The sequence below is a fragment of the Lasiosphaeria miniovina genome (assembly GCF_030549165.1).
Source record: "Lasiosphaeria miniovina strain SMH2392-1A chromosome Unknown B0T26scaffold_5, whole genome shotgun sequence".
NCBI lineage: Eukaryota > Fungi > Ascomycota > Sordariomycetes > Sordariales > Lasiosphaeriaceae > Lasiosphaeria > Lasiosphaeria miniovina.
Genome location: NW_026848224.1, coordinates 2,382,748 through 2,408,801, shown reverse-complemented (window position 1 = coordinate 2,408,801; position 26,054 = coordinate 2,382,748). Strand labels below are relative to the sequence as shown.

Genomic DNA, 26,054 nt, shown 5'->3' with positions numbered 1-26,054 from the left:
CATTCCAAGCTGCTTCGGTCGGCCTTCTGATATTCAAACCTCAACTCTCGAGATACCTACCTCCATACCCACTTAACAGAAGTTACCATGCCCAGAATGTTGAATAGAGCAAATACTGCATATGTATCTACCTTAACTACTTCATTAACATACAGGTCAGACAACTTACAGGCGAGGAGGTTCGTTGAACGCTTGGCGTTTTCGTGTGGGGGAACATAACAACACAAGTACCCATTTACGCTGTAATTATACGAAGCACAATCGGTTGTCATTTAGGGAAGTGCCTATTCGGGTTGGCAACGGCCTGATCCGGCATTCCGGATGGTTGCTGGCGCGGCACTTGGGAAGAATGGATTCTGGAAAATGAACCAGCTTTGGAAAAGGCGGGCCGCAAGAGAGTAATGTCATTCAGATCTGAAAAAGTAGTTGGTGGGCAAGGCAGGTACCTGAGGTAGGTAGATTTCCGTACCCAAGTTCGACTAGCTATCGTACCATCGTTTATACAGCATAGTGCTATAGACGGTTATCTGACCTCGACCGAGTCAGTCCGGCCTGACCCCCAACACCAAATCGGGGGCCTGACCGACCGATGTCGCTGCGTTAGAAGCGTACTAACGTCCGGGCAGGAGGTACTTCGTATATAGTCGGGCTTGGCAGGTCGAGGCAGCTCCGAAGCCTGGGGCGATTCGGAGCCCCTCCTTTTGTTTTTTGAGTGGGGTAGTAAATTTTCTTTCCCCCTCGAGCTTCCCTCGACTTTTGCCCCGCAGTGCTCGTCCGGAGACCTGTTTATCTGCGTTAAACCTCGTCACCCTTTCTCAGCCGTCTACACCGTTGCCCTGCCGCAATACTCCAATCTCCGACAAAGCCAATTGATTCAGTCGCAACACCTTCACAATGGCTACTGACGGCACCGGTGGCACATCCTACGCCCTCTCAGAGGAGCACAAGGCGGTGCGAACCATCCTTACCCCTCATCCCGCGTTCACCTCCGATCGCTCTATCTCGGCGATTTGACTGACTCACCGCCTACAGATGCTCGAGAAGTCGTTGATCGATTCTGACCCCGAGGTTGCCGATATTATGGTTGGTGTTTTCCCATTCATATGAATTTGGGCCAGTCGGGAGGCTAACTTGAAGGCCAGAAACACGAGATTCAACGCCAGCGGGAGTCTATCATCCTCATTGCCTCCGAAAACGTTACCTCCCGCGCTGTCTTCGATGCTCTTGGCTCGCCCATGTCCAACAAGTACTCGGAGGGCTATCCTGGTGCTCGCTACTATGGCGGAAATCAGCACATCGATCAGATCGAGCTCTTGTGCCAGAGGCGCGCTCTCGAGGCCTTCCATCTTGATCCAGCCAAGTGGGGTGTCAATGTTCAGTGTCTGAGTGGTAGCCCTGCAAACCTTCAGGTTTATCAGGCCATTATGCCTCCCCACGGCAGACTCATGGGCTTGGATCTCCCCCACGGCGGCCATCTCAGCCATGGCTACCAGACTCCTCAGCGGAAGTAAGGATTTTCTGAACAACAATCGTGAGAGAAGGCCCGGCGTTATTAATGTTTTCCTAGGATCTCAGCCGTCTCCACCTACTTCGAGACCATGCCGTACCGTGTCGACCTCGACACTGGCATTATTGACTACGACCAGCTTGAGAAGAACGCCCAGCTCTTCCGCCCTAAGATTCTTGTCGCTGGCACTTCGGCCTATTGCCGCCTGATCGACTATGAGCGCATGCGCAAGATTGCCGACTCGGTTGGCGCCTATCTTGTTGTAGACATTGCCCACATTTCTGGTCTTGTTGCCGCTGAGGTCATCCCCACGCCATTCCTTTATGCCGATGTTGTCACCACCACCACCCACAAGTCTCTTCGTGGCCCTCGCGGCGCCATGATCTTCTTCCGCAAGGGAGTCCGCTCCACAGACAAGACGGGCAAGGAGACACTGTACGACCTAGAGGACAAAATCAACTTCTCCGTTTTCCCTGGCCACCAAGGCGGCCCACACAACCACACCATCACTGCGCTTGCTGTGGCACTTAAGCAGGCCGCAACCCCCGAATTCAAGGCCTACCAAGAGAAGGTAGTCGCCAACGCGAAGGCGCTTGAGGTCAAGTTCAAGGAGCTTGGATACAAGCTTGTGTCTGACGGTACCGACTCTCATATGGTGCTCCTTGACCTGCGCCCCCAGGCTCTCGACGGCGCCCGTGTAGAGGCTGTTCTCGAGCAGATCAACATTGCTTGCAACAAGAACAGCATTCCGGGCGACAAGAGCGCTCTCTCGCCATGTGGCCTGCGCATTGGAACCCCCGCCATGACCAGCCGTGGATTTGGGGAACCCGATTTCGAGAAGGTGGCCCAGTACATCGATGAGAGCATCAAGATTTGCAAGCAGGTCCAGGCAGAACTGCCCAAGGAGGCTAACAAACTCAAGGATTTCCGATTCAAGGTTGCAGGTGGCGAGGTGCCCCGCATCAACGAGCTCAGGAAGGAGATTGCTTCGTGGTCTCAAACTTTCCCCCTCCCCGTCGAGGGCTGGAGGACCGATGCTGGTCTCTGAGAGGGTTGAGATTGAGTGGGGGCCATACAGAGGTCTTACTCGGGCATTTACGGATGCCGTGTCATTAATGGGTTGTGTTTCAACAATAGGTGTGTGGGCAATGGGCTGTTTACAAAGCTTCTTGTTGGCCTTTGGTGGGGAAGGGGTCCTGGAAAAAGGGGCGCCAAAGGGTTCTGGCAATCTCAACGAAAGGCATACATGGAAAATTTACGGGCATCGGAAAAATCACCATATTGCAAGCATTTTATCAGGCGTTGCAATCTGAGTGTTTGGTCTTCAACTTACCAGTTTCGGTACCGGGGAGTTTGGTTTTCGTACTTGTTTAGAAGGCTGCTTCAACGCAGTTCCGCCTGCAACGTAAATAAATGCTCTACGTGCCTTCACCGTCTGGGTAGCCGTGTGCTTCTATAATGAACATTGCAGGATTAATACATACCCAAATTATATTAAAAAAAAATAACAAAAAAGATGTTACTTAAACTTTCGCTCCTTCGAATGAAGAACTTTCGGTAATAGCACATTTAATGCGGCTAATGTGGATCGAACACATGACCTTCAGATAAGACAGTGAAGTTTTGACTTCAGTCTGACGCTCTCCCAGCTGAGCTATACCCGCAATAGATTTGTTGAAGTGGAGAAGCAGTCCTGTGGCAGATGGGTGTTGGAGGTGGGTGGACATGGCTTCGGAGGAAACGAGTAGAAATATCTAGCATTCCACTATAGAAGGAGCTTGCCTCCGCAGCTAGGGTGTTTTTGCATATCTGACGAGTATATCTACTGTAACTGAATATTAAACGTGGAGAATGATAGACCGACAGTGTACTACTCCTCGACGAGCGACACAAGCAAAGAGGGAGATAATATATAAATGGAAAAGGAAAGAATAATTAACTATAGTATAGGTAACGTAGTAGGTATGTACGTATCTCTTTTAATAACCACAACAATTGATGAAGCGCTCCTCCAGTCATACATGTAAGCATCGTCTTGCCACAGCAAAGTAAACAAAAGCCACCAGCCAAAGACATCCTTGTATGTATTTCATCTGTGGCACGTCATATCAAAGGGTACAGCAACGAGAATAAGGATAGGCTGTAGGCCAACAACAACATGTACAATAGAATAAGAGCAACATAAAACGAGCTTAGGCGACTGTAAGCCCTGTTACAGTGGTTGCCTCGAGCCAGGAGAATGAAAATGGAAATAGGAAAAAAGGAATGAGAACCGTGACCTGGAAAATAGAGACGAACTAATGTGCACTGTGCCACGCGCTTGGGTGAGCCCGCGGCCGAAAAGCGTCTGGGATACGCTGGAAATACCGAGAACATAGAAAAACGCCAGAATTGCCATCAACCTTCCCAAGCACCCCCCTATCTCTGCTCAAGACTTTCTGGGCTCATCATGCCCACGCCGTCATCCTTATCTGTCTGGCTGGCATTCGTCTGGCTTTGCATGCTCTCGACTCTTTCCATGGGAGGGGCAAGATTCAGGCTGCTCGGGCCCGTTCCGTTCATGACGGCCTTGAGCTTATTCTTTGACGGTGTGCCACCAGCTCCGCCCTTCTCGGGCAAGGCGTTGACACCCTTCCCATCCGTTATCTGGGCCAATCCAGACTCCAGCTTCTTCTTCTTTTTGGCTAGAGCAATCTGCTCCTTGGGAGGGCGCTTTTGCGGAGACACGATCTTGCCCGTTGCACCTAGACGAGGTCGAGGGCGCCGTTGCTTGACTGGCAGATCCTCATCCTCAACTAGTGGCTGATCCCCGTTAGCGTGGAGTTTAGCAAGGAAGAAATTCTTGACCAAGCCGATTTGCTCCTGTATGTTCTCCTTGGTCACGGGTTCTGATGGAGGTAATGCTTCAAAGAGATCCGAGGCGGCCACACCAGCGGTCTGCGTCTGCATCTGGTACTGGCTGCGGACGCGTGACTGGAGGAGGTGTAGCGGAACCGACATCATCTCGAGGCCCAGGTCCTTGTCGAGGCCGAGTGCCTTGAAGCCAAAGAAGTCCTCGCCGAGCTCCTCAGCAAAGTCGCCGCCTACGAATTGCTCGCTGTCGTCGTTGAAGGCGCCAGACCCATCTGCGCCGCCGTCGGTGAGAGCCGGTCGGAGAAGATCGGCAAGGTGAGCCCTCATACGTTCGTGGATCTGGCCAAGTTTTGAGCCAAGTCGATCAATGTCATCCCGAGCGTAGGTCTCAAGCGTCTCAATGTCATGTCCGCTCTCGGAAAGGGTATGAAGCAGGACCTCCTCTGGGGTGTATCGAGGCTGGAACCGAGCGCCATTCGCCCGCCAGGTCCCGGTGGCCGGCTTCTTCTCGGCCTCTCGGTACACGTTAAACGACCGAACTATTTTCATGAAGTAGTCGCCCGCAATGTCGGTGATGGCATCAAGAGCTGAGGGTTGGAGCTCCTCAAACCCTGCGTGGTAGAATATCTTTGCAACAGAGCGCTGCATGGCTGACCTGCAGACCTCAGGAGCCATGACGGGCCCCTCCCCGGCAATAACATGCGGCTCTATATCCGCTTCCAGAAAAGGTTCCGGGTTATATTTAGGGAATTGATTAGTGTACAACTAGAAATTGTTAGTAGCTATTCGCGCGAAGAAGCCTCGCCAAGAAATGCTCACCTGGGTTTGTATTTGCATCTGCTTGATGACGCTGATTTTGGAGCAGAGCTTGCGGGTCTCTTGCATCTGCCGGAGGTTTGCGTCGAATTTCTTGGTGAGCCGACTAGGCGGCGAAATGAATTGCCCAGGGGGGACGCGCCTGAGAATCTCCTCATGCTGGTTGGTCACTTGTCCTTCGCTGTCCTCAATCCACTGAAGCTTCGGAGGAATGTCTGGGATCACGGTTTGTGGCTCATAGTATTCGGGGACTATTCGGTCAACCTCGTCTTCCATGCCCTCAGCTAGCGTTTCCCCCGCCTTTGCGCCTTCGTTCGGGCCGGCGGCTGAGGCGTCAACCTGGGAAGCGTGTAAGATACCGGTTGCTTCCGCCTCTCTTCGAGCCTTTATGAAGCGACGCATTCCGGCCTTGGTTCTTAGCAGAGCAGGCGCGTCGACGTTGAGCTTATTACCTCTGAATAGCTGATAGCGTTCCTTGGCTATGAGAGCGCGGCCCTTCTTAGTGACTTGCTTCCAGATCTTGTACGCTTCGTCCTCGTAAACCTGCTCTGCCGCGTCTCCGAGGGCCTGACCCAAGGCCATGCCGTTCAATGACGGCCCGTCGATATCCATGGCGTCAACATTGCTAACACCAGAATGGCCGTTCAACCCACTGGGAGTGATGGAGCCGGCGATTGGAGGCGTTGCGAAGCCATTGCTGCCATCAACCTCTGAACCCTCTCTGTGGGATTTTGCAAGGAGTCCATTTAACTGTAGCAACGGCTTCTGCTCCACGTTCGGAGTGCCTTCCTTTTGGTCCGATTGCGCTCTTCGGGACTTGTTCGCTCCCTTCACTCCACGTCCACGAGACGACATTATCGGCTCGTCGTCGCTGTCGTCGCCGCCATCGTCGTCACCACCGTTCTGCTTCCGTCGCTCCTCCGCTTCCACTTCGGCCCTCGGTCTGATGAAGACGTCGGGAATAAGGGGAATGAGCTTCTCGGCTTCCTTGCGCATGGCATTGGCCAGGCGGCGAAGCGGATGGTTCATTTCCCCGTTATATTTGAGACAGTTGTCCCAAATAAGGTTCAAGTCGACGACAAATTCTGTCTTGGACTTGTACTGAAGCCCTTTCAGTTTCTTGGTCATGGTGCCCAGATCCATGGGTTGCTTGATCACTGCGATGCGGTTAGAGCGAGAGCTATAGTGGTGTTAGTCTAGTATCACTTACAGTTATAGTAGTCGGGCGCGTCCCTTTTATTTACCCGATTCAAAAAAGGGGTCGAGTACTCCGTGTGAGCCTTTAGCTCGCTGAGGACCTTCTCCAACGCCTCGTAGAGCTCCTCCTGTCCCACGTTCTCTTCGCTTGCCCATTTACTCCTGTTCTTACGCACTTCGTTCATGAGGGAGCGCAGCTCAGCATCGGACGCACGGACTTGGTCGCGCTTCAGATCTATCCTCGCGATGAGATGTTTTAGGGTGAGACTTGACGCGCCCAGATTGGCGTTACTGAGCGAGCCGTGATTCTGTCCAGGACCTTGATTCGGGTTTTGGTGGCTTGTCTTGTCCATTTCTGCTTGCAGCTGTTTCTCAGACTCCTCGAGCTGCTGCTGTTCCAGCATTGTGGTTCGGTCATTTTCCAGTGTGTAGAAGAGAGTGTGAAAGCTTTGCTTCGCGGCGCCTTCGGTCGCATTGCGCGCTTCCTCGAGTTCCTTGCGCGCGTCTTCCGATGTCTTCGCATGACCGCGCGAACCATCATCTCTGGCTCTGTCTGTTTGCTTTCCCGGCGACGGGACGGAGTGAACAGGCGAGCTACCGGACTTGGAGGGGGACAAGAGGGTCTTGGCAGCAGCGGTACTGGCGTGCTTTGACTTATAGGGATGCGACGCCTGCGTGTTGTCGCGATCGTCATCGTCTCGACCCTGGTCTTCGTCTTCGTCATCGTCATCATCATCATCATCGCCATAATCGTCCTCATCGATGACGCGCTTCGCTCTTTTGCGGGGCGGCTCTTGGATGGGCGCGTGGTCGGTCGCGGGAGGGGGGAGGTGGTTGGGGGAATGGGGGGCGCGCTTGAAGGTGTCGATGGCAGCTTCATCATAGCATCCATCGTCGCCGAAAAGCTGCGCGATCCTCTCCTCGGTTCTGCGGAACATGTCGGCAAAATGGGCGCGGCGCTGGTCTTCGTCCAGATCGGATGCCTCAGGCATCAGCGTCATCGGGTTGTCGCTAGGGGTTTGTGTGCGCGCCAGGCCATCTTCGACGACATGGTGCATCCTCATGCCGCTGGAATGGTTGAGAGCGGATGTCGGCCAGATATGCTGGCCATTTGTGATGGACATTGTCGGTCCGGGTTGACTGTTGGCGACGTCGTTGGCCCGTCGCCATGCGCCAAAAAGGCGCTCGTGTTCAGCCGGCGCCAGGGCAATTCCGAGCGAGAGCGTCACATGGGGAGAAAGAGCGACATCGATAGAGATGGCCGACGGCTTTTCGAGGCGGTCGCGATCGCTGTGGCTGCGCTTCGATAGATGCTAGGATGGGTGATTTCGGGGGGAGTTGGACGTGAGGTCGAGTTTAGGAGCAGGCTCGTGCCGTTTTTGGACAAGGGGCCAATTTTGCTGGGCTGAGGAGGATTGCCCTAGAGGTACCTCCACGCGGCGACTCCCACTTGATCGCGATTTTGATTTTGCGGCCGCCAAGTCTCGGACACTGGTCTGTACGCTTGGTAGTAATCTTGAATACGGGACCTCTAGTTTTAGCTATGTATGGCATGAAGCTTGACCTTTGGCATAGGGTTTGTTGTACTGACGTCGATGTACCCAACAGTCTGGAGAACTCAGGAACCGAGGTCACGTGCAACGACTTGCTTCGTCCTTGTTCAAAAGCTGCCGTTGATGGCGACAGGGATCGCGAAGGGTGCCAGGTTAGGATATTCCCAGATACTAGACCCCACTGAACAGAATAGAACTCCTCCTTACTTAAAATATAAAGTCTTGGTGATTGAGTAAGAGTTCAATCCATGTGTTTTTGCGTTTCTGTAATGCGGGGATGGCTGTTTGGGCAAGCTGGAGCTTTCCCCTTGGTGCTTTCCTTTTTCCGTGGTGTCAGCGAACTCGCCCCACCTTCCCCGTTCGCCCCATTTGAACAACCCCCGTACTAACTATTTCCTCAGCCCCGTCGTCCAGCCCCCCGTGTCCTGTTCCGACCTGTAGAGGTGCGCCACAATTCCCCTCGTTTTTTGCTGTAGCTGCTTACCGCAGCTGGGGGACAGCATCCAAGAACCTTGGTCGCAACAGTGCCCAAACATTTTCCCAAAGCCCACGGCAGCACAAACCAAGATTTACCAACCTACGCACGCTGCCATGATCGCAGGAACTCCGAACCCCTCTTTATGATCGGCCGCACACAAATCCTACGATGAAGATCCGGCTTCCCTTTGCAGGTGAGTGTTGCAAATGTTCTAAGAGCTGTGCGGCTGGGACTGCTGTTTCTTAGCATCCACCGTCACAAATCTTTTGCTCTTAATCTGCCCGACTACCTTACACCGTCTTGATCACTTACCAAAGTCTTTGTTGCGCGCCTCTCCAGGAGTCTTCTTCCTGCTACTGCTGCTTGCCGGCTATGCCGGGCTCACCACACTTCAGGTCGACACTCACATCAACGACAAGCTTCTGCATCTGGTGACCTTCTTCGCGCTGACGGTGGCCTTCTACTGGATCATCGATACGAATCGACGGCGCACGCTGAACCTGACATTGGTGGTGTGCACGCTCGGGTTGGGCGTCGGCTCCGAATTCCTTCAGGCACTGGCGCCGCTCGGGCGCGTCTTCGACATCCTCGACCTCGTCGCTAACGTAGTCGGTTCGCTGGTCGGGCTGGGTTTGTGTTCCTGGTATCACAAACGCATGCTAGAGCGGAAGCGCCTGCGCAAACATTATAACGCTGTCCCCGGCGAGGACTTGGGCGAGGAGGACCTCGAGCTCGGGGAAGGTGTTGCCGTCAGCACGGGTGACCACGAGGAAGGCGTTACTGCGGCCGGCCCGACGAGTGCTACCGGAGTCAGGACTACCTCGCTAGAGCACGAGGTCGACAATTGGGATGAAAATGCAGTCGACAATTGGGATGATGATGATCTTGGGGGCGATATAGGCATCAGCTCAGTCGGGGCCGGCAAGGACGTGGAGGCCAACGTCGGCGATCACGGAGGCTCCAAGAAAAGGGCCGATTGATACTGAGATGGTACCTTCCACTTGTCTCTTTTTATGGCTACTGTTCCCGCATCGACGCCGAATGTACTGTATTTACGGCTTGCTCTATGTATCGGCGTTTTTGTGGCTCTGTACTTTCTCTCGATGCTTGTGTTAGAATGGGCCACAGGTGAAGCCAAGGGAGGCTTCCAGCACAGACTTACTGTATGAGATATTACGAGGATAGGAGGGTGCAAAAGGATGCATTCATTTGGTTATTCAGGTAGAAAGTTCACAGTCCAGTATTAGCGCAAGCTTTGAACATCTACTCATATTGCAGTCAACAGAAGCCGAATCAGCGAATAGTAAGGGAGTCAGTGCAGCTTGGATTTTTCTGCGTGGATTACGTGAAAGAAAGAACAAGATGCCGTGTGTACTGTACATTTGATAATATCAATTTATTTTCGTCGGCACCTCTAAAAGAACGCATTTCCAAGAAGATAAATCACAATGTCAGGTACCTTACTTATGCCTATGGCCGTATATCGCAAAAGAAAATGGATACAGTTTTACGTACGGATAGACATATGCCTGCCTATTATATGTACGAGTTATCCTTGTTTTTTCTAAGTTCTAAACCCCAAAACCCTCATTGTGCCACCAGACTTTGCGACCCTTCATGACCCACACCCCAACATATCCCCTCAATTCCCTCGCCATCTTGGCTGGGCCGCAGACAATAACTGCCACACGCTCCTCCTGGCTTTTCTTAAAGACCCCGTCGACAATTGTCCTCAAGTCAGGACGCTTCCTAGGGCGGTCCGGCATAGGTCGATTCCGCCGACGGTCTTTCAACATAGCGGTCATCTCCACCAACCCGCCGTCACCGCCAACACCAACGCCGTTAACGCCCTTGCTGACGAGGCTTTCAGTGCGTTGACTACCAACGGGTTTCTTAGGCTTCTTCTTTGAAGGGGCATGATCGCCATCCTCCGATGTGTCAGAAACACCACCGCCGGTGAGGAAGATGTGCACATTCTCGTCATCCATTATATCGCCCCTGGCCCCGCTACCCGCAGCCACCCAAGTCATATCACCGGTTTGGCGAACTGACCATACCATCTGGACTTTTGCGTTTCGATTCTCCCGTAGTATAAAGCGGTACAGCGGAACCGTGAAGGTGGCACCGATGCCTCCGGCGACGAGTAGCACTCGATCAAAACCCCCGTCGCCGGCTAGATGCGCTACCGTTTGTATTCCGTAGGGACCTTCAATGCTGAGGGGGATCTTGCCTTCCCCTCTTATCGTCGAAGCGACGCAGCTGCTACCAGAAGAGAGGGCACCTCCCGCTGCTTTGGAGGCCAAGTGTGCTAGAGTGGCCGTCATGGGGCCTTTGCGGTGCCGAGCCACAATGGTTAGATGGCCGCCCTCCTCGTCCACAGCTGCTACTGTAAAGGGATTGAAAAGATACTCGTATAAAATAGGGGAGATGGACGCCGGGGCTGACTTGCGTGCGGCGGACGGAATAGTGAGATATATATGAGAGCCGGGGTGCCCATGAAATCGATTGACTTCCGTCCGAGGTATGGAGGCAGAAATCTTGACCAGGTCGGTGCCTGGTACAGGAGCTAGCGTAGCGTCTGCAAGCACGGTGTTCGACCTTCGAGACACCAAATCGGCAATAAATATCAAGAAGGCTTCAGCCATAAACAATCTAGCTGGACGGGCGTGGAAGAACAGGAGTGGTGGCATCGCAAGCGCGACAAAGAGGTGGATGATAAAGAACAGTCGGTAGGAATACCGACGGACAGCCCTCAGCGATGTGGTGTTGAGGAGGGATAGCCCGCAGAAGGCCACGACGCCCACAAAAACAACCGGGCGGAGCAGCCGTTGGGCAGCAATACCCGTCTGAAGGAAGAAGTTGAGGTAAAGAGCGACGTGGGCTCCAATGAGTGTGGTGATGATGCGGCCGAGAACGCGATGCCAACGGTTGGCTTGATCGTGAGACGAACGGAAAATATAGCTAAAGGGGTTCAGGGATTTGAGCGCTAGCAGGTAGTGCGCCGGATATTGCGATGCCGCAATGACACCCAATCTCTTCGTCAGGTGCAGATAGTCTATTAGCGATTAGCATACGCCGCATGAGTCTCCCAGCGCTTCAAACCTGTCCCCGTCGCGACCTGTCTAGACGGAGGAGTCATTGGTGTGCTGATGACCGGGTAGGTAGGTAGTTGGGACCTCTTACCATGTCCAGTATCGAGAACGCAGAGAAACAGCAACCAGCTGCCCCAGAGCAATCCGACAAGCCACTCTGTTGTTCACGCCGTCAGCTCTCGGTGGGACTTCTCAGAGCAGAAGCTGAGAGGAAACACATACGGTCCCGCTGGCCCCATGAAGACCCAAATATGAGGACCTCCTCTCCCAACCACCACTGCACCTTACGGACCTGGGAGGCGCGTACTCCATCAGCCTTCTGGCTTTGTGCCCTGATCAAAGGCGAAACGCCTTTGCGCGATGTTTCCTCTTTAGTGGCCCATTGTTGTATTATCCTGTACAGGATGGCCAAGCATAGTGGAAGCAGCGACGAGAGCTGCGCGTAGCTGGCAAATTGGTCGAGAGCCAAACGCCGTAAATGCTTCTCCGTCTCGGTGAGATCCAGGAAGCGATATGGCCAGCCCATGGTGTTAATGTGCGTGTGTTGTTTGTATGTCTGCTACGTATCCCACTCTCCACGTAGCGACGGGAGTGCCTTTGTGCAAATTTAATCTCGTAAAATTAAGGTAGGGACGGAAAGTTAGGCAAGGTAATTTTACGCCCGTTTACGGATACCTTAGCCGAGTAATCCCATATGCGTGCCGCTTGGTGGGTAAGGTATTTTGTACACTCACTGACACGTTTTCCTTTTGTTTAATGCCAGACGATGCTATGCAGGGCCGCGGCATTCACTGGGACGTGGAGCAACCGGCGCGCCACCTGTCCCGAGAGATTGGAGATTGGTCTGTGTTCTAAATCTACTCCACTGCGTACCTTTGTGGAGCTTGGAGCCGGTTCCCGTTCCTGTCCCTTACTCTTGAGCGATTCGATGCGAGCTTGGGCAGCCCGTCTTCAAGAAGCCGAGAGCCATCTAGAGAGTTCACTACCACACGGTAAAGACCTCTTAGACACTTATGTCCTACTCTTGAAATTGTTTTTCTTTCTTTTTTCTTTCAAGAGCTTTCTTTTTGGGGGTGATTATTGGCCTAGATCACACATGTGAAATGTGGGAGTTTCGTAAGCGGGTCCCGTAAGGTAGCGCACCTTGGCCCTGACGTAACACCTAGATTTTGAGACCGGTTGCACGGCACCACACACCGAATTGAACAACCGTTGAGCTCTCGGGAGGTTTAAAAAAAAAACCTAGAGTGCTCCAAACCGTGTTCAAACCACCTTATCAGCCCAAGATCTCCCCCAGATCAAGGCACGCCTTACACAAAATGGTCCACACAAGCAGCAGCAGCGCAATTGGCCGCGGTTTCCCCCTCTCGGTCCTGCGCGCTTGTATTTACTCAAGCCACGACAGTCACGCGTTGCTTCTATTACTCCCCGCCACCAGGACAGCCTGGCAATCGACAGGGCGCCTCTCCTCAGCACGTTACTATTCCTCGCCCTCCTCGCCCTCCTCGCCCTCGTCCTCTTCTTCCGTCGCCGCCACTGCCTCCCCGAAGCAGCAGCAAGAGATTGCGGTTCCGCTCAACATTTCGCCTGATGCCGCCAACCCACCCGCGTCGACCCGGCCACCGCCGCTTGACGTGCCCGTACGGGCGCCAGAGACTTCGACTTTCTCGCACCTCTTCTCCGTTGGCAAGGCATACCTGACCTTCTACAAAACGGGGCTAGGCCAAATATTCACCAACATGCAGCTGGTGCGGGCTCTGCCCGCGGCAACGACCACACGCAGCCATCTACTGCTGCGCGAGCGCTTCCAGCATGACATACGCCGTCTCCCGCTGTTCGGACTGTTGATGTTCGTGTGCGGCGAGTTCACGCCGCTGGTCGTGCTGGCGGTGCCGTCGACGGTGCCTTACACGTGCCGCATTCCCGCGCACGCGAGCAAGCTCCAGCGGCGGCTCGAGGCGCAGCGCGACGCCGCACGGAGGAAGCTGTTGGTCGACTACGACAACGTGAACGCGACAATCATCACGGCCCGTATTATGGCCGACGTGGTGGCACGGTCGCTGGGCTTGGTGTCGCCATACTGGGAGCGGATTGGGGGTGCCCCTGGACCCTTGGCGGAGCTGCGCGTGCGCAAGAGGCTGCACCGTCTCGCTGAGGATGACGATCTGTTGGTGCAGGCAGGGGGCGCACCTGCGCTGGAGCCCGAGGAGGTCCGCCTAGCCGCGAATGATCGTGGGGTAAACGTCACTGGCCGTACCGACGACGAGCTGCGAGGGTTGCTAGAACAATGGCTACGTGTGACGACGGTGACAGATAATGTAGAGGAGCGAGAGAGGCGGATGCTGATATTACTGTCCCGGAGCACTGAAAATTGGCCTTGGGAAGAGGAGTTGAAGGTGTGATTCTGGGTTGTTGATCTTGGGCATAGACGCGTATCAAGCTGCGAATCACTCAGACAAAAAATCTCAATAGTTCAGCTTGAGCCGATCCATGGTTTAAAGTGTACCAAAATATATATAACCTAAAACAAGACAATACTTCTACATTGTTTAAATTAGCCCGTATAGATTGAAAATCGCGGTATTTGCAAGCCAGTGTATATTTGACAGCGAATGACGCACGATGCATTGTAAGATTGGAAGTTGGCCCATTGTTTTCATTATATGCTGTGTAATATTAATAGCGGCGATCAAGTGTGTGCTAACCACACCGTACGACGTACTACTAATGGACGGAATTGTCGATATCGATTCAGTCGACTCCAATTTCCTACCAATTCAAAATGCTTTCGAGGGGTCGGCGCACTCGCCCAACGACTTAGACTTGAATCGAGTTGGGTTCTGTCTCGTAAACTGCCAGAGCTCGGCCATATCGATGTCCTTCAATCGGCCGTCTGGGCATGTCGGCTTCGGTTTGCTAACATGTTCAATTAGGAATAGCTTAATTGCTCTTCCGCCAAATCAATTCTGTGACTTGCTCGCAACTGTGAAAGCGGCCACCCAGCGCAGCCATGCCTGGCTCCTAAACGTCTGCAGCAAGTGAAGCGCCGATTGTTCCAATTGCCAGCCTTGGTCTAGACCGCGGCAGCAAACCCATATCATAAGCTACCAAACGTGTCAGTTTTGGCAATATTGTTGCTAATGTCGAATGGAGGGATTAATCTAAGTTACGGTGACAACGACGCGGTAATATCAACTGGGTATTTTGTAGAGATACCGAGGCGTTTAGTTCGTGCTACCCCGTCTCAGTGATTCCATGATGGTCTGGACCTGCTGTGCTGCATCCGGGCCACCATAACCCATCATGCCGGCTGGCGCATTAGGGACAGCAGACGTCATCGCCTGTCCCAGAGGTGGATAATACGCGGAAGCAGATCCGTAATTCGGCATACCAGCATATCCTGCCGCTGGGACTGGCTGAGCTGTGGCAGGATTCTGAAGGTTGCCGAGCAGTGCATTAAGGTCAATGGGAGGCGCCTGAGGTCCGACCGTGGCCGGCAGCATGGGATTCGCAGACTGGTGCCCCGCATGCCCTTGCGAGGCCTGTAGTGAGGCAATGAGAGCTTGGAGGGTAGGATTATCTAACTGGCCCACCATGCTTGCGAGATCAGGCGCTGAAGCGGTAGGCCGAGCATGGACAGGAGGGGCGGAAGCATGAGGACCATGGTATGGATATCCTGCGAGAGGGGCATCAGGAAGATAGGAGTGACCGTGGTTGTATTGGGTCGGAGGAGAGGTAAGGCGATTTCCTGTTTGTGCAATCACAAGGCCCACTGCCGTCACAGGATCAATGTCCTGGTATGTGTTGAAATGAGCACTGCCACCTGAACGAATAAAGACTTGGATTGAGATTCGGGCGCGGCTTTGAGCGGCGTGGTCGAGATCAACTATGGCGTGAACTCCCTCGAGGACTTGGCGCTGTACCAGGGCGTCTCGCGGAAACCGAGGGTTGAGAAACATAACATTGGTTCTGAGGCCTCGCTCATGGAAGCGTTGCTGGACCCAGTCGATGAATTCTCTTGACACCTCTGGAAGCACAAAGAACTGAACATCTGGAACGTCGGCTCCAAAGCGTTGAGCAACGTCGAGACGATCGGCATCGGACGGTGCACGACGGCGTGGGCTCGGGGATCTGCGTCGGTAGGGATCCGAAAATCGTGTTGGCGACCGAGATCGTCGCCGGTCAAAGACGCTAGGTGGATCCCGTTCTCGAGGATAATTGACGTCCCGGCTACCTCGGCGATCATGACGCCGCGGAGAAGGCGATCGCCCGGGTCTATAATCATCTCGCCGTCGGTGATCTCTCTTGTCGTATCGATCGGTCGCTCCGCGATCGTTACCACGTCCACCACCGCGCTGGTTCCGCCGCTCCGGAGATCGGCCTCGATCATCCTTCTCCTTGTCCTTCCTTTTTTGAGCACGGGAAAACTCGAGATCTGAAAGTTTTTAGCACGAGCCTAGCGGTAGAACAGTCACAATAGGGGATAAAAACTCACGTATTTTACGACCGCCAAGCTCAATGCCCTGGGCATTCTCCATGGCTGTCTGGCCCTCATTTCTGGTGTGGTACTGGACAAAGCCATAGGCGTTTTTCAGCGAAATCTGGGCCAAGCGGCCGTAATTATGAAAAACGTCGAATACCTCACGTTTAGAAACCCGCTCGCTAGATAGGTTTCCTAAGCATCGGGTTAGCTAAGATTCCTCCAGACAAGTTAAAGTGGGCAATTACCGATGAATATACGTGAGTTCTCGGGGAATCTTTCCCATTTTGCTTCGGAAGTATAGCGCTTCTCGTCGGCCTGAAAGTCCTCCCACGCCTGCTGCTGCTCTGATACGGAATGCAAGTTACCAGCTGCACCGTCTCCAGTAGCAGGGACCGGAGTGGCGCTCGACAGCGAGGCATCTGGTTGGGCATGCGAGCCATTTAATGAAGTGGGTGGCGGGAGCGGGAGAGATGAAACAGGTTCACTTGTAGTACCGGGAGCGCCGATAGTCTGGAACGTGCCATGGGGAGTCGCAGAGTCCTCTGTGGGCATCGAATCCATCAAAGATGCATGCGAGCCCGGAAGCTGGGCTTGGAACGCATGGCCCTGGGGAAGGGCAGGCAATTGCTCTGGCTGCTGAGATATGGAAGGTTTGGGAGGGAGAGAGGAAGAATGAGACGTAGTCAATGCAGGCGAGATAGCTCGAGAAGCGGCTGGCGGGGCTTGACCAAGCGACACAGGGGATGGAACTGAAGCGGCAGCTCTTGCAGTGATGTCGTCTACCAGCTTCTGGATATCAACAGCGGCATCATCTTCATGGGCCGATGGGGACCCCGGAGAGACGGCGGACGCGGCGGGCAGCTCCTCTGAGGCAGCCGTCGGGAGGAGGCCTGCGGCAAGGGAGGAGGCGGCGCCGGCCAACGAGGCAGACAGAGAAGCAGGATGAAGACTCTCGGCAGCCCGGAGCGATGAAGTATCAGAAGTAGGGGCAGCGGGGGACTGACTCTTTAACGTTTCAGGAGCGGATGAACTATTCATGGATTCTGAGGCCTTTGATACATCGTGTTGAGCCTCGCTAGCCTCACCCTTATCCCGATGTCCAGGCGAATCAGAGGTTCTCGCATAGTCATCGTTACCAGACACCGGTTCGTTCTTCTTTTGATCCTGCCCATCGTCTTCTCCATAGGCGTCAAAGCTGTCGTCGCTCTCGTCTGGGGATTCCTCTGAGTAATCACCGCCAACTACTATGGTGTCGGAGATTTCAGCGACACTCTGGGCTGGAGGACCCTGGGTTGGAACATTTCCAGTTGCATCAATGGCGACGCGATGCGGAGGCGCGGGGGACGACATGGCGGGGTCCGGAGCTGCTGCGTGGTCAAGTGTCGCAACAATAGCCAGCGAATGGAGAGGAATCGGCACCAGGGAAAGAGGGCTGAGATTGGCAGCAGCTAGTATCTCTGGCGATTGTCTAGTCATCAAAGCGCGGAGTTCTGGTTTCTGCTTGCCTTTGACAGTGGATAGTTGCGGCGATTGCTAATTTTCTTCAAGGAGAAAAGCGAGGCCAAGCTTGCGGCGTTTCCAGGATAAGAGTCAAAGTGCCTTAGGTATCCCGGACTTTCTGTACCTAAAGGTGGGCAAGGCAGTCAAGGCAAAAGGGAGCAGGAGCGACTTCACGTTTTGTAGGGAAGAGCACGGCTTTAATTTGGCAAGGTCGACTGTCAAGAAGAAAGAGTGCCAGGGCGAAGGAAAAGAGGCGGCTGCGGCGTTGACAAGTAAGGTTGGAGGTTGGAGGGGTTAGTACCAACAGCGAGGTGTGATGTAACGTCCAGTGTGCGGTCCGAAGGTTAAGCTCATCCGTTTTGGGAAACGATTGAGCACTGATTCTTCTCAGGGACAACGACTTCCGAAGAGCCAGACAGCCTGAATTGTTTCGATTACTCGGTATTCCGTCCTTGAAAGTAGGACCTCATGTGGTGAAGAACTTGGTTTGAGCCAATGCTGCAGTGGGAGATGGAAGAAAATTGAAAATGATTTGGGAGTTTGCCCCACTCGAAGGGACCTCGAGGTGGGGTGGAGTGGCTGTTGGTCCAAGCGTTGACTTTCCGCCGCCAACTCCGTTGTATTTGTACTGTACAGGTCCAGTTTCAAAAATTCCTTCAGCGCCTTACTCCAGATCGCAACTAAATCTCCGCCTCCATGGAATACTAAGTAAATACCCTACATTGGGTAAGGGAAGTATCTTTTCTTACACTGCCCGCGATCTGTGACTGTTGGCTTACTTCCGTGGCAACACTTGACTTGGAGGTAGAGATGACCATCTGCCAGCCTGTTTTGAGCTTATAGATCAGCGGACATTGGAGCTGTGTCTTTTTTGCACTAGGTTTTCCGCAACTGCATTTATATTTCTCATTCCCAAGTCACCTTTATCTCGGCGACGTAGGAGACTGTCTCTCATGTGGCGTCTTTACAGCCTTCGGCCGGCACTTGGCCGCGTGCGTGCTTGGCCTCCCAGCCAAAGTATCGGCCTGACAAATATCCAGCGGACTGTGAGGCATCAAGCATTTGACGCAACATTCGACCAGGATGAATTGGTCGATGCCCGAAAATGGCACCAAACATTCCAGCTGAGCAGTCTCCCCAAAGGCAACACGGCGTTTTCAAGATCCAGCGGCCCTGGAGGCCAACATGTGAACAAGTTCGTCCACGCATTTTCTTTTTCCCTATCAGCCAGCCGGGAGCCAACTGTGTTTACATAGACTACCTATGCAGGACAGAGACCAAGGCGACAACCACCTGGCCCGTTTCGCAGTTATTGCCCTCCCTGCCAAAGCTCTTGCATGGCGTGGTGCGGTCGTCCAAATACTATTCTAAGGGGAGCGACAGTATCTCCATCCAGGCCCAGACCCAGCGCAGTCGCACCGCCAACATAGATGACAACTATGCGAAGCTCTTTGAGGAGCTCCAGCGGTTGTACAAGAATACAGTTCCTGGCGAGTCCGGCCCAGATAAGACTCACAAATATGAAGCGTTGTGGGTTTTCCCGCGTCGGGGTTGACATATTTGCCGACCCAGCTTTAATACTTTCTCACACAGGAAGAAAAGCGCCAATGAGTCACGAATAAAATTAAAGAAGAACCAGGCCTCTAAAAAATCCTTTAGAAAAGGGGAAATCCCTTGACCGTCCTGCCCGACTCTCTCTACTTGCTTTCTTCCAACGGCAAGACTGATGGTTGAAGAGGACGCTTTTTTTATACGTACCAAGACATGTTATTCAGCCTGCTGGCCATGGCCGGCAATTGAAGTTGCAGAATCCACCATGAATCTACAAGTTCAATCGACTACAAGTTTCTGAGGCTCTAAAACATCGGGCCGTGGAACCTCACTTCAGGTTTCGAAACAGTAGCTTGTATTTTAAGGCACGCGTCAGGCCAGATGACAAGGCTGTTTTCACAGTCATCTGGTAATCTATGGGATAGGGTACATATCCGGATGACATTCAACACCACTCAAAGCCACTCAACAATCTAGAAGCGTCAAGAGGCCACCATTCACCAGTGCCATAAATGAGGTATCCTGTCGATTATGTTTTGGTCCATATCTATAGTAGGGAGCAAGCAAGTAAGGCCCGGCGCCCCGCCTACCGGTTAGGTATCTCTATCGCTCCATATTTATGAAGTACTTTAGGTACTTTGCCTGATACGTAGCTGGCGCTGAGATGAACCACGCACGGAGTACTGTTCGCCGTTTTCGTCGGTTCTCTGTGAGAGTACTTGGTGCACATGGGTACGGTAGGTACCTGGGGGGTCTCGCCTGGCATCTGCTCCCAGCCCTACATACCAGGCTCAGGTACGTACCAAGGACGGATTGGCACCAGTGGAGATGATCCCTGTTCGATCTGCAGCGAAGTTTATTTGAACGGGCGAACTTGGCTACACCGCCCGGCAGAATATAAAAAAAGTGCTGCCGTCCATGTTCCAGCGATCCCTTCTCCAGGCCCCTCGAACCGCGATTTCGGGCGCATTTCACTCGCCGCCCTGTCACTTTTTCTGCCGCCAAATCTGCCAGCGGCCGACAAAATGTCGCAAAAGACGGTGTACGTAAATGAATGCTAGGCGACGAATATGTAACGAGGTGTCCAAATACTAATCTATTATGTCCAAACCAGAGACTCACGTATCCCGACCCTAATTCGTAATGGCCTCCAGGAGAAAAAGCGAAGCTTTTTCGTCGTCGTGGGCGATCGCTCCAAAGATGCCATTGTTCACCGTACGCCTCTCAACTCTGCCAACACACCCTCCTCCCCATGTCTCCGTTGAGCGCGCTAGCGGCCATTTACATATAGGACGCTAACCCGCTGTCCAGTGTACTATATCATGTCCAGCATGGATATGAGACAAAACAAGTCGGTTCTCTGGGCGTACAAGAACAAACTGCTCGGCTTCACCAGTCACCGGAAGAAGCGCGAAAACAAGATAAAGAAGGAGATCAAGCGTGGTACCCGGGAGGCCAACTCGGAAGATCCTTTCGAACTCTTCATCTCTCTTCACGACATTCGATATGTCTACTACAAGGAGACGGAGAAGATTCTAGGCAATACATATGGCATGGTCAGTCTCTCGCCGGTCTTTTCTCTTCTTTCGAATGTGCAAGACAAGGAAATATCTGCACACGTGAAGCGAATGCGCCAAGGAGAATCGCTACCCCCTTAACTTACAAACCTGCCCTGTAACTATCTACTAACTGTGAGTAGTGCATCCTACAAGACTTCGAGGCCATTACACCGAATATTCTCGCTCGGTGTATCGAGACTGTTGAGGGTGGAGGCTTGGTCGTTCTGCTACTGAAAGGCATGAACAGTCTGAAACAGCTATACACCATGTCTATGGATGTCCACTCCCGGTACCGGACTGAAGCCCACGACGATGTCGTTGCGAGGTTCAACGAGCGTTTCATCCTGTCTCTGGGCAACTGCGAGTCGTGCCTGGTCATTGACGATGAGCTGAACGTTCTCCCCATATCCGGTGGAAAGGGGGTAAAACCACTCCCGCCTCCAGACCAAGACGAGGCGTCGAGCACGACAAAAGACGAACTGCAAAAAATCAAAGACTCCCTTATAGATTCACAACCCATCGGATCACTCGTGCAACTAGCGCGCACAACCGATCAAGCAAAATCGTTGCTTACATTCGTCGACGCAATTGCCGAGAAAACACTCAGAAACACGGTCACGTTGACGGCAGCTCGTGGTCGAGGCAAATCGGCAGCAAGTACGTACACTCGGGGGTGTAGGCGCAACCTTCTCGTGTTATACTGACTTTCTCTTTGGTAGTGGGTGTTGCAATTGCGGCTGCCGTGGCTTATGGATACAGCAATATATTCATCACCTCGCCGTCTCCAGAAAATTTGAAGACGCTGTTCGAGTTCGTGTTCAAAGGATTTGACGCGCTGGATTATAAGGATCATGCGGATTACTCTATTATCCAATCCACAAACCCCGACTTCAACAAGGCCATTGTTAGAGTGAACATTCACAGGAACCATCGGCAAACGATCCAATACATCCGCCCGCAGGATAGCCACATGCTCGGACAAGCCGAGCTGGTCGTTATTGATGAAGCAGCAGCCATCCCGCTGCCGCTGGTTCGCAAACTTATGGGCCCCTACTTGGTGTTCATGGCGTCAACCATCAGTGGATACGAAGGCACAGGCAGGTCGCTGTCACTGAAGCTCATAAAGCAACTGAGAGAACAGTCCAGATCTAGTGCCACTGCGAACGGTGGTGGTGCTATTGAGGTGGACAGGTCAAGCGGAAAGATGGCGAAAGAAACAAGTTCGGTATTCCAAGGCGGACGATCTCTCAAGGAAATCACACTCTCTGAGCCTATCCGTTACGCTCAAGGCGATGCGGTTGAGAAATGGCTGAACACTTTGCTCTGCTTGGATGCAACACTTCCCAAATCAAAACTCAATACCCAGGGATGTCCGGTAAGTAGAAACCTCACGACGCAAGTAACGTCTTTTCTTCCATGGACTACGAAACTAATGAGAGCAATAGGATCCTTCACAGTGTGAACTGTTGCATGTAAACCGCGACACTTTGTTTTCCTTTCACCCAGTCTCGGAGAGATTCCTGCAACAAATGGTAGCGCTATATGTGGCCAGTCATTATAAGAACTCGCCCAACGACCTTCAGCTCATGAGCGACGCCCCGGCTCACGAACTCTTCGTCCTTACTGCTCCTATTGTCGAAGGCAGGCTTCCCGAACCTTTGTGCGTTATCCAGGTGTCTCTCGAGGGCAAGGTCAGCAGACAGAGCATCTTGAATAGCTTGAGCAGGGGCCAGCAGCCTGCCGGTGATCTGATTCCTTGGCTTGTGAGCCAACAGTTCCAGGACGACGAGTTTGCTTCTCTTTCTGGGGCCCGGGTTGTTCGGATAGCGACAAATCCAGATTACATGTCCATGGGATACGGGTCCAGAGCCCTTGAGCTTCTCGTGGATTATTACGAGGGCAAATTCGCGGATCTCACCGAGGATGTGGGCACTGCTGTCCAGCGCTCCATTCCTAGGGTGACTGATGCCGAGCTTGCAGAAGCCAGCCTGTTTGATGACATCAAGGTCAGGGACATGAACGAGCTGCCGCCACTTTTCTCCAAACTGGCCGAAAGACGGCCACGGCGGCTTGATTATGTTGGTGTCAGTTACGGACTCACTCAACCTCTGCACAAATTTTGGAAGCGAGCGTCTTTTGCTCCAGTCTACCTCGTGCGTCCCCCTCTCCCGCGAGACACTGAGTGAGGCAAAAGGGATTTGCGTTAACAAGAACACAGAGACAAACGGCAAATGACCTCACAGGCGAGCACACGTGTGTCATGCTGAGACCCCTCAAAGACGGCAACGACCAAAGTTGGCTTGGGGCCTTTGCAAAAGACTTTCATCGGCGCTTTCTCTCGCTTTTGTCTTACAAATTTCGAGAATTTCCCTCGATTTTGGCCTTGACCATCGAAGAGTCGGCCATTGAGGGAGCCAAACTGGAGCCGACAAACGAGCCCGCTCTTATCAAGAAGTCTGATCTTGACGGGCTGTTGACCCCTTTCGACCACAAACGACTCGAGTCGTACTCGAATGGGATTTTGGACTACCACGTGGTTCTAGATCTCATACCGACTGTCGCATACCTGTACTTTACGGGCCGCCTCAAGTCCGATAGCAAGCTAAGCCAATTGCAGCAGGCTATTTTGCTTGCCGTCGGCCTACAGCGAAAGGAGATGGATGTTATTGCAACAGAGCTTTCAGTTCCGTCATCGCAGCTCCTAGCGATTTTCATGAAGATCATGCGGAAGATCACCCTACACCTCGGGTCACTCATCTCGGGAGCCATCGAGGCCGAGATGCCAGGCGCCAACAAAATCGGAGTCAATCCTGAGAATGCGGCCGGGGTGCACGATGACGAGATCATTGACAACAAGTATTTGCCGCTGGAGATGAATCTCGACGACGAACTGGCGGAAGGCGGTGATGAAGCAATGAAGGAGCTGAGAGCAAGGCAGAGAGATCTCATCGACTCTTTGCCGTTGGACCAGTAAGTCAATTTGTTTCACAAACCTTTTGCTCATCCGTCAGACACAGACGGGCAGGCGGGCGTGAAGGCTAACATGACGCCCTCTACTTCTACGAAGATACGAAATTGAGGGCGATGGTGCAGCTTGGGAAGACGCCGAGAAACGGGTTCTGAAGGCGACCAAGAGCGGCCAATCCAACCCGCTGGTGAGTGTCAAGACCCACAAGGTAAAGCGAAAGGCCGAATCCGAAGCTGTAGAGAAAGCGGACGATGGGTTTGGAGTTAGGGGACACGGAAAATCCAAGAAGGCCAGGAAGGACAAGGAAAAGAGGAGGTGAAGCGGGCCATGCGCTCGGGAACGTAGCCATGACATGATCCACCAACGGTGGTGTGTTAGTGGTGGTTGGGTATACCCGATGGGGGAAACGGAGGTAATTCTTTTTAGGGCGGCGGCAAGCAAATAAAGCAACGGATGGTGCTGGTGCTGGTGCTGAACTATCTACCAACAGGTTCCTTGTAACGGCTAGATCTCGCAGCACGAATCTAACCAAACTCGAAGCTCAATCATGGAGCCGACATCGGCGCGGTCACATCTACCGGCTTTCAGTGTTTCTCCTCTATATGCTTGCTCGGTGACGGGTTTAGCGGAAAGGTACCCTGGACTCGCTTTAAAAAGTCCGATGGGTCGACATCACGGGTGTGTAGAAGGTCCCTACCCAAGGTAGCGCCTCATAGCTGCCTATGTACCAAGCAATCTGACGCTCAATACGTATAATAATATCCTTACGAAGTTCTGTACACTGTCTTCCGCTACCAATTCAACTGATCGTTAACCTTGTCGTGATTCTACCCTTCGTCGGGACTTATCGGGTTTGTCAGATTCAACACAGCTTTTCAGTAGGAGTTGGTGCTTCTAATCGACTTCTGCCATTGTTTAGGGGTTGAAATAAATCGCAGGGAGGTCTCAGAGCTCGACAGTCACCGAATACTCGGTGAACATACCCGGCGGGTTGCGGTGACCGGCGACATCGGCCTTCTCGACTTCGTCCCTGATCTCCTGGACCTCTTCCTTCGAGATATGCACCTTGAGCGCCCCGACATTCTCCTCCATATACTGCAGCTTCTTCGTGCCGGGGATCGGTATGATGTCCTCGCCCTGCGCCGACAACCACGCGAGCGCCAGCTGGCCCGGCGTACAGCCCTTCTTATCTGCGAGCGTCTTAAAGCGGTCAACTAACACTAGATTCTTGGTAAAGTTCTCGGGGCTAAAGCGCGGCACGATGCGGCGGAAGTCGTCGGGCGCAAAGTCGTCGGTGCTCTTGATCTGACCCGTCAGGAAGCCGCGGCCCAGCGGCGCGTAGGCGAAGACGGTGATGCCGAGCTCGCGGCATGTGGAGAGCAGGTTCGTGCCTGTCTCGTTCTCAATGTCTAGTTGGAACGCGTTGTACTCGACCTGGACGGCGTCGACGGGCGCAACGGTGTAGGCCCGTCTGATGCTGCTAGAGGCGCATTCCGAGATGCCGATGGCTTTAATTTTGCCATCCCTAATATGGAGGTATCAGTATGGGTGTGGTAAGTACCTCTCCTGGATAGGACATTGGAGCCCTAGCTTACTTCTTTGCCCTGGCCATTAGCTCTATCGTCTTCTCGACAGGCACCTTGGGATCGAGACGGTGGATGTAGAGGATATCAAGGCAATCGACGCCCATCTTCTGCAGACTGCCCTCGAGGCATTCGCTGAAGAACTCGGGACTGTTGTCGGCCGAGATGTCCCACTCGCCCTTGTCGTTGACTGTGAATTTGATGCCGAACTTGGTGGCCACGAAGATGTCGGCGCGACGTTCGGGGTGTAGCTTGAACCACTTTCCGATTAGGACCTCGCTGTCGCCATAGCTGTTGGCTGTGTCCCAATTCGTATAACCGAGCTCCCAGGCGCGGTCCAGTAGCGCCAGACGCTCTTCATCATTTCTAGGGGAGTGTCAGAACTGTGTCTCAAGTCAGGGCATATATGGGAACAAATTACCCAAAGGGTCCGTAGGCCGTACTCAGGCCCATCATTCCGAAGCCGAGGGCGGGCACCTGCCGCCCCGTCTTGCCGAGAGGCTTGGTGGGCAGAGATGCTGGAGGTGACATGGTGGGCCAGGGGAGGAGCTGGGCGAGGAAGAAAGGGAACCAGATGATGATGCTATACTGGTCAACGAGCTCGGTAAGGAGGCGCCAGCAATAAGTTGGAAACCGAGCTGGAGTACGGGCATTGGCGTGCCTTTATATAGTTCTTCCTCCCTATCCATGTGTCCCATCTTCCAGCTGCCCGATCCCGTTGTCCCTTCATCCTAGAGCCTTAACACCGCAATGATGAACGACCTGCATGATGGCAGCTACCGGGGAATGCATCTAACTCCGAGTCTAGCTATTCTCCCACTCAATTCTCGCTATTCCTACAGCGCCCATACAAAAAAAGTCCGTGCGTCGACCTGATTAACCACCAATGGTGTGATCTAACAGCACTTACACAG

At 53.2% G+C, this 26,054-nt stretch overlaps 9 protein-coding genes and 1 non-coding gene across 10 annotated transcripts; 5 read left to right on the top strand and 5 right to left on the bottom strand.

The window, feature by feature from the left end:
* Nucleotides 1-652: 652 nt before the first annotated feature.
* On the top strand, nucleotides 653-2,654 carry B0T26DRAFT_355548 (serine hydroxymethyltransferase). The gene is made up of 3 exons (XM_060434579.1): nucleotides 653-1,083; nucleotides 1,143-1,507; nucleotides 1,568-2,654. Exons 1-3 carry the CDS (start codon nucleotides 1,033-1,035, stop codon nucleotides 2,553-2,555), a joined length of 1,404 nt encoding a protein of 467 aa, XP_060294418.1. The 5' UTR covers nucleotides 653-1,032; the 3' UTR covers nucleotides 2,556-2,654.
* A 426-nt stretch (nucleotides 2,655-3,080) lies between these two features.
* Nucleotides 3,081-3,171, bottom strand: B0T26DRAFT_t160. Its single transcript has one exon. It is a non-coding gene; the product is annotated as a tRNA-Phe (tRNA).
* A 430-nt stretch (nucleotides 3,172-3,601) lies between these two features.
* B0T26DRAFT_355441 (uncharacterized protein) lies at nucleotides 3,602-7,691 on the bottom strand. Its single transcript, XM_060434578.1, has 3 exons — nucleotides 6,387-7,691; nucleotides 5,180-6,333; nucleotides 3,602-5,125 (listed from the first exon to the last, which is right to left on the bottom strand). The coding sequence occupies exons 1-3, from the start codon at nucleotides 7,495-7,497 to the stop codon at nucleotides 3,926-3,928; spliced, it is 3,465 nt and encodes a 1,154-aa protein (XP_060294417.1). The 5' UTR covers nucleotides 7,498-7,691; the 3' UTR covers nucleotides 3,602-3,925.
* Nucleotides 7,692-8,314: 623 nt separating this feature from the next.
* B0T26DRAFT_716376 (uncharacterized protein) lies at nucleotides 8,315-9,816 on the top strand. The gene is made up of 2 exons (XM_060442267.1): nucleotides 8,315-8,597; nucleotides 8,744-9,816. Exons 1-2 carry the CDS (start codon nucleotides 8,573-8,575, stop codon nucleotides 9,382-9,384), a joined length of 666 nt encoding a protein of 221 aa, XP_060294416.1. The 5' UTR covers nucleotides 8,315-8,572; the 3' UTR covers nucleotides 9,385-9,816.
* Nucleotides 9,817-9,853: 37 nt separating this feature from the next.
* B0T26DRAFT_716372 (ferric reductase like transmembrane component-domain-containing protein) lies at nucleotides 9,854-12,313 on the bottom strand. Its single transcript, XM_060442266.1, has 3 exons — nucleotides 11,719-12,313; nucleotides 11,588-11,653; nucleotides 9,854-11,459 (listed from the first exon to the last, which is right to left on the bottom strand). Exons 1-3 carry the CDS (start codon nucleotides 12,020-12,022, stop codon nucleotides 9,976-9,978), a joined length of 1,854 nt encoding a protein of 617 aa, XP_060294415.1. The 5' UTR covers nucleotides 12,023-12,313; the 3' UTR covers nucleotides 9,854-9,975.
* A 502-nt stretch (nucleotides 12,314-12,815) lies between these two features.
* B0T26DRAFT_753242 (uncharacterized protein) lies at nucleotides 12,816-13,898 on the top strand (the record flags this gene model as incomplete). Its single annotated transcript, XM_060445643.1, has 2 exons — nucleotides 12,816-12,879; nucleotides 12,955-13,898. The coding sequence occupies 2 exons, from the start codon at nucleotides 12,816-12,818 to the stop codon at nucleotides 13,896-13,898; spliced, it is 1,008 nt and encodes a 335-aa protein (XP_060294414.1).
* A 142-nt stretch (nucleotides 13,899-14,040) lies between these two features.
* Nucleotides 14,041-14,629, top strand: B0T26DRAFT_355199 (uncharacterized protein). The gene has a single exon (XM_060434576.1). It carries the CDS (start codon nucleotides 14,119-14,121, stop codon nucleotides 14,536-14,538), a length of 420 nt encoding a protein of 139 aa, XP_060294413.1. The 5' UTR covers nucleotides 14,041-14,118; the 3' UTR covers nucleotides 14,539-14,629.
* Nucleotides 14,630-14,720: 91 nt separating this feature from the next.
* B0T26DRAFT_648465 (uncharacterized protein) lies at nucleotides 14,721-17,329 on the bottom strand (the record flags this gene model as incomplete). Its single annotated transcript, XM_060438003.1, has 3 exons — nucleotides 14,721-15,931; nucleotides 15,992-16,171; nucleotides 16,225-17,329. The coding sequence occupies 3 exons, from the start codon at nucleotides 17,327-17,329 to the stop codon at nucleotides 14,721-14,723; spliced, it is 2,496 nt and encodes an 831-aa protein (XP_060294412.1).
* Nucleotides 17,330-18,006: 677 nt separating this feature from the next.
* Nucleotides 18,007-23,876, top strand: B0T26DRAFT_741932 (GNAT acetyltransferase 2-domain-containing protein; the record flags this gene model as incomplete). The annotated part of the gene is made up of 10 exons (XM_060444038.1): nucleotides 18,007-18,044; nucleotides 18,498-18,666; nucleotides 18,876-19,009; nucleotides 20,145-20,245; nucleotides 20,342-20,586; nucleotides 20,730-21,246; nucleotides 21,309-21,964; nucleotides 22,035-22,742; nucleotides 22,808-23,559; nucleotides 23,657-23,876. 10 exons carry the CDS (start codon nucleotides 18,007-18,009, stop codon nucleotides 23,874-23,876), a joined length of 3,540 nt encoding a protein of 1,179 aa, XP_060294411.1.
* Nucleotides 23,877-24,502: 626 nt separating this feature from the next.
* B0T26DRAFT_677466 (NADP-dependent oxidoreductase domain-containing protein) lies at nucleotides 24,503-25,671 on the bottom strand (the record flags this gene model as incomplete). Its single annotated transcript, XM_060440104.1, has 3 exons — nucleotides 24,503-25,082; nucleotides 25,153-25,506; nucleotides 25,562-25,671. 3 exons carry the CDS (start codon nucleotides 25,669-25,671, stop codon nucleotides 24,503-24,505), a joined length of 1,044 nt encoding a protein of 347 aa, XP_060294410.1.
* Between the last annotated feature and the right edge of the window lie 383 nt (nucleotides 25,672-26,054).